This window comes from Vigna umbellata, chromosome 11 (assembly GCF_029865625.1).
Source record: "Vigna umbellata cultivar VRB3 chromosome 11, Vumbellata_1.0, whole genome shotgun sequence".
Taxonomy (NCBI): Eukaryota; Viridiplantae; Streptophyta; class Magnoliopsida; order Fabales; family Fabaceae; genus Vigna; species Vigna umbellata.
The window spans coordinates 19,501,156-19,507,652 of record NC_142175.1 but is presented as its reverse complement, the minus strand read 5'-3'; the positions used below and the strand labels follow the sequence as shown (position 1 = coordinate 19,507,652).

The window sequence follows — 6,497 nt, the reverse complement described above, 5'->3', positions numbered from 1 at the left end:
CCTAATTTACATTGTATGTGTAATTGTGCTGTTCAAGGTTTCGTCCACACCCTTGGAATAGCTAGCAAGTTTGGACCACTTAGTTAATTCAATGCTCCTCTTCCAATTTAAAAAGAAAAACTTTCAAAACAAATCTCTAATTCCACACCTTCATCCATACATGCATGGTTATCAAAGAACAAAATCCCTCCTTCCACGTGTCCTTCCGTGCTTGTGACCAAATTGCTTATTTAATTATGAAGATCAAATCAAATAATATAAATTTGGTTGCCCAAATTATGTGGCAGATATTTGGTGAAGCTAATTGCTAGAAAATTTTATTTAGGAATTTTGTAATCTTGAACAAAAACAAAAGTGTTTACTTTAATGAATATAAGTACTTTACCATTAGTTCAAATAGCTTAGTATTCTTTAGTTAGGATGTCATCTTATAATTGATTAATGTACTAGTTAAAATTTATGTATTAAATTTAAAATGAGTCAAATATGTTTAGTCTTGAATTTTGAGATAAAATTAAATTTCATGGATTTTAGTGTATTAATTATGTATTAAATTTAAAATGAGTTAAATATTTTTAGTTTTGAATTTTGACGCAAAATTTGAATTTTGTGTCCATATAAAATTGTGAAACATTTTAATCTCAAACTTTTAAAATAAATAAATAAATATAGTTGTTTTACATGTTAAAATTTAACTAATTAGATTAAAATGATAATATTTATTTATTTTTAAAAAATTTGAAATGAAATATTAAAACAAATTCTAATTTTATGTCAAAATTCAGAAATATATATATATATATATATATATATATATATATATATATATATATATATATATATATATATATATATATATATATATATATATATATATATATATATATATATATATATATATACACCAAACGTAAAAGTGGTCAAATAATTTTGAATTTTACCATGAGTCGTCAAAGAATATTGAAAAAATGTGTTATGATGTCTTTGTTGCGTTTCTATGAGAAAGGAGAATCTAATTTGCAACATTGAATCATATTTATTTTGTAACGAGACTTTGAACATTAATGGCGCCTGTTTGGTCGGCAGAATTTTGAGAATCTACGATAACGGCCTCCCTCAGTTGCTTCCAAACTCAAAAAGTCTAAAATATTCAATGCCATGAGCGGAGATAAGCTATGGTTTTCTCACCACATTTATTATTATTACTATATATGTATAACCTTCTTACCTCTTCAACAACATGAAACAACCATTTTTACACATCAAAGCTAGCTCAAAGTTTTACTCAAAGAAATCTTCCATTTCAGAGAAACAAACACATCAACGATATGGCTAATTGGTCCCCTGAAAATGCCAAAAAAGCTTATCTACAAGCACTCAAAATGGTAAGAACCAAGACCAATATCTAAGATGGGTTTGTTTTATGTTACTTTGTTTCTTTGTCCCATGAGATTTGCTGTAGCCTTGATTTGGTTGAGATCTGATAATCAAGGTGATGAATCTGGTAACTCCTGTTTTTGTTTCTTAAGGTGTCTATTAGGTTAGAGTAGTAGAGTGATTATAAGTTATCTTTAATCTTGATTTAATCTTGATTCATGAGTGATGTAGTATTTTTGGACATTATGTTCTGTAAGTTGTTAAGGTTAATTACTGTGATTGAGATACTATCTGCATTAAAACTTGGTTATTCTGCATAATTTTATTTATTAAAAGATGTCTGTGGATTAAAGGAAGAGGGTATGTGGAACATATTCTTGATCCTAACTTAGGTAAGATTTTTACATTAGTTTAGGTTAGAACACTAGTTGAACATCATAAGTAAAAATGATATAATCTTAAGGTTTTGGATGATGTGAGTTAAGTATAATGTTAAATTCTGTTGGGTAACTGATTGGTGATATGGGGTGAAGATCATGGTTTCTAATACCCTAATGTTGCAAAATTCAAGTATATATATAAGGAAGAAGATTCGTAAACTCATTTGTGTAAGATTTTTAGGTTGGAGTAATGTTTTATTGGTGTTATGTCTTCACTGTCACTTTATAAGGGTATCATATATTTTGCTGTCCTTTTGCAGGCCAAAAGAGACAAAGAACCTGATGTAGTAGAGTTCATATCTGCTCTTGCAGCAGGAAACAATGCACAACTCATGGTGGTGGCCGGTGCCGGCGTGGCCGGTTCAGCCACCCTTGCTCTGGCTGCAGCGGCTCATCAAACTGGTGGCCGTGTGATATGTGTATGTTGTGACCAAATAGAGACAAAACCATTGAGAAAAGATCTAGGAGTTTATGCAGATCGTGTTGAGTTTGTTGTAGGAGATGTGAGAAGCCTTCTGCTAGGAGATTACAAAGGAGCTGATTTTGTGCTTGTGGATTGTGACATCAGTAATGCAAGGGAAGCTTTTCTAGCAGCATTTAAAGGTGCCAGCAGAGATGGTGCAGTTGTGGTAGGATACAATGTTAAGCACAGAGCTTCAAGATGGAGACAACTAAGAGCATCGTTTTTACCCATTGGAGAAGGGTTGTTGGTGGCCAAAATAGATCCAAATTTGAAGAGTAATAATAATCACAGGGTTGTCCGAAGGAGGAGTCGTTGGATTGTTCAAGTGGACAACTGCACTGGAGAGGAACATATTTTTAGGGTCACCTCTCCTCATAAGAAAGTGCAGATTGAAGTCTAACGTTTGATAGGTTTGATTTTGGATTATGAATAATATGAAATCATAGAAGTAAACATAGATAACATGGTCTGAAGGGTACCTCCTAGGAATGTGTTATAGAACAGAAGCCATTTTCTGTTCAGTGATCTTCTATTTTGCTTTTTTCTTTTTCATGTGTTTAAGTGTATATTGGTGTAAATCATTTGGTCTGTTAATTTTTTTTCACAGGCCAAAGAAGCAATGAATGTATAACAGAAAAAGAAGTTCAAATTTGTACCATTCTTGACCTTCAAAATAGCAAGAAAACCATCTATATGATAAAAGTGTAATGAACTTACTTTCTTCAGCTTGCATATATACATATGATCTAAAGAGCATCCAACAACCATTGCATTTTACACGGCAAAAGTTCTCTCGTGCATTTCATCGAACAGTTTCTTAGCACTCTCAATATTTTAAATAATATTGTTTATAAACAAAATAAATTCATATGGTGGAGTTATCGTATATTATTAGAATACTCTATTAAGTTAAATAATGTAATAAACTTGAATTGATATATTTAATATTTTTCATGAATGTTCGATTCCTTAAGTGTATTTGGTAATATATTTGTGTTTCTGGAATTGAGTACAACATGGAATTGAAGATGGTGTGTTTTTGCTTTTCTTTCGTTATTGATCAGATTTTCAGTTTGGTGAGCTAACAAGTATATATGTCATGACTTGGAGAGGAAGTCCATTGTCCACATAACCATATGTGTTCATTGGAGGAAAACTTTAATTTGAGCACCGATTATCCTATGATAGATTGAGGATAACATTTTAAACTTATAGTACAATTTTTTTAATAATTATTAGGAAAAAAAAGTGAAAAATAAACAGAAGAGAGAAGAGATAATCATCCATTTATGCGTTGGAGACCTATCCTTCTTCAAAGCTTATCAATTTCAAACGTGAAATTCAAAATAATTTTTTTTTAACTAAATGCATTAACGAGAAATTGGCTAATAAGTATGAAGTAACACATCCCGGCTCATTCTAGGAACTCAACGAGGAAATTCAACACAAAATAAATTTGAATTAAACTGTTGTAAAAGAAATTATATTATTTTGAATCCAAAACTTTAAGATATTATATTTATGATTTTTTTTTCTCTTTACATTATATTTGTTCATATAGGAAATATACGAAGAGTTAAAATCATTTATGGATAGTTAACAGGTATTAATAGTTTAACTGTCATATCAAGTATGAATATACAATATTAATAGGTTTGACTGCTATAAGTCTCTATAAATGTAGGGTTAATGTCCAGGTAAAAACAACATTGATCTATCTTAATAAAATAAAACTTCTTTGAAAAATATATCTGACTTGAGCCTCAGAGTCTTTTGCATGTCAACAATCCATCAGAGTAGATTACATTATCAGAGAGGATTGAATGATCGAAAAAAAAAACAGAGCAAGAAAGGACGACTGATCCTCGGACAAAATTCAACTGAAACAATATTTAACATGTTTGTTTTACACTTATATTTGAAATTTTTAACAATGTAAGAAAAATAGGAAAGAAACATATATCATTATTATAATTATTTTCTTGGAGTGACTTTAATTTCATTTTATTTAATTATCATTTATAATTTTTTAGTAGGTGTCTTTAAATTCATTTTATTTAATTAATTGTTTTACAATGTTTATAACTATCATTTGTTTGTTTGGAGTGTCTATAATTTCACATATTTAATTATTTTATAATATTAAATTAATAATAATATTTTATTTTTTATCATTATTTATAATATTTAAATCTTTGGATGGTTCTCTTATTTGTAGTAGAATCTTAAATGGGTTTTCTTTGGGTTTAATAGGTTCGGAGGTCCTTATATTTGTGTGTTCGTTTCAATTGAGTCCTCCAATTTTAGAAGTGATCAATTGGATCCCTAATTTGGTCAATTTGATTCAATAATAGTCTTTTCGTTAAATGCAGTTAACGGCGTTAACCTTTTTTAATAAGTGGCAAGCTGAGGCATCCAGGTGGCACCGTTTGAGCCTTTTCTCAATCTCTGTTACCTCTCTCTCTCATGTAATGAAATCTAGTAGCCCCATCATCTTCATCAAATTTCACTCATCAATCACCATACCTTTAATATATAACCCTTTCATCTCCTGTTCAGAACCCTCATCCAATTTCCTTTCTTCTTCCTTCGATCATTTGTTTCATTCCTCTCCCAAATTTTCGTTAATTCTCAATCCACTCCCTCGTTCCCAATTAGGTCCCATTCTTGTTCAAATTTCGTTTCTGGGTTCTCCCAATTCAAAGTTCCGCACTTTCCCTTTTTGCAGTGGAATTTCTCGTTCCTAGGGAGTTCAATTCCATTGTCTCTCACTAAAGCTGAAAACTTGGAGAGAAAGTGTCATACTTTTCGATTCAATTTTTTTTTTACAACCTTAATCGCTCCCCATGAGGATCGGATCAACCAGATCTTCCCAGAAATGAATTGAAAGAAAAGTTTTTCAGATTCTACAAAACAGGAAACAAACAGACAAAAAAAAGGGAGAAATCGTCAACACAAAAGATTCTGCATTGGTCAGTGCACAACAGAGTTATATTTCTCTCTTTCTCTCGTCGCATCTCATTTTCGCATCTCATTTTCCTTCGCTGTTTTCCTCTTCCATCTCATTTCGCACAGTAGACAAAGACACACAAACCTCCAGCATCACACAAGAGTCGCTCACGCTTTCGTCCTGGTTTCCTCTTCCACTGTCGATTACAGGTCGTCCATTGTCGCAATCTCAATATCTGTTCAGATGGTGTGGTTTGCTTATATATATATATATATATATATATATATATATATATATATAAAACAAAAAATGAAAAACTAAAGAGAATCGATCTGCAGGAGGTTACCGATTAATGGAAGAGTTGGTGTTGTTTTGTTAAAATGTCTGACAGTGGTTTGAGAAAAATGAAAATAATATGATTAGAATGGAAAAGAAGAAGAAGGTGAGGAAGGTTTGAAGTCAAAAGAGGATCTGGAAGAGGAAGAGTGTGAGAGCCAGGTGTTTACCCTATAAAGGATTTTATTTTAAACTTAAAATAAAATAAATTCTACCCCCATGCGCCACGTCATAATTAATTGATTCGTCAGCATGCCACGACACATTAAATTTAACACCGTCCACTAAAATTAACGGCAAGGGCATTATTGATTCAGTTTTATCAAATTAGGGATCTAATTGATCACTTCCAAAATTGGAAGACTCAATTGAAATGAACACACAAATATAGGAACTTCCAACCTATTAAACCTTTTCTTTGTTAAAAATATCTCAATTGAATTCTAATTTTTAGAAACGTGTTGCAAAATTAATACATTCATGTCAAAGTGTTTTATTGTGTAAAACTTTTATTTAATTTAATAATGGCAAAGGTTTTACTTATCTCCAAATTAGAGATTTACTTATCTTTATATTAGGGATTTTATATTCAGATTAGGAGTTTTAAAAATAATTAGGGTCAGAGAAATTAGGGTCAGAGGAAAAGGAAAATGAAAGGAATTAGGGATTTCGTACCTGAGCACACGAGAGGAATTGGAATCAGAATCGGAGAGAAGACCAACACAATCATCTCAGACTTGACGAACTGAACGTTCTTGTGCTGGTGGACCTCTCTGAGATGGCGCTGCTGGAGACACTTATCTTCGTCTACGGAGACGTCGTATCCTGCTTCTCCAACAACCGGTTCCCTCTCCCGCACCGGAACTCGCGTTCTAACCCCACGACGGCGTTGTGCCTAAAGGACCTTTATTTGCTAATGTATCGCTTTAAG

At 31.7% G+C, this 6,497-nt stretch overlaps 1 protein-coding gene across 1 annotated transcript; it reads left to right on the top strand.

Annotated features, from left to right (window-relative positions):
* The first annotated feature begins 1,089 nt into the window (after positions 1 to 1,089).
* LOC124842561 (uncharacterized) lies at positions 1,090 to 2,974 on the top strand. The gene is made up of 2 exons (XM_047319069.2): positions 1,090 to 1,385; positions 2,078 to 2,974. Exons 1-2 carry the CDS (start codon positions 1,329 to 1,331, stop codon positions 2,678 to 2,680), a joined length of 660 nt encoding a protein of 219 aa, XP_047175025.1. The 5' UTR covers positions 1,090 to 1,328; the 3' UTR covers positions 2,681 to 2,974.
* The last annotated feature ends 3,523 nt before the right edge of the window (positions 2,975 to 6,497 follow it).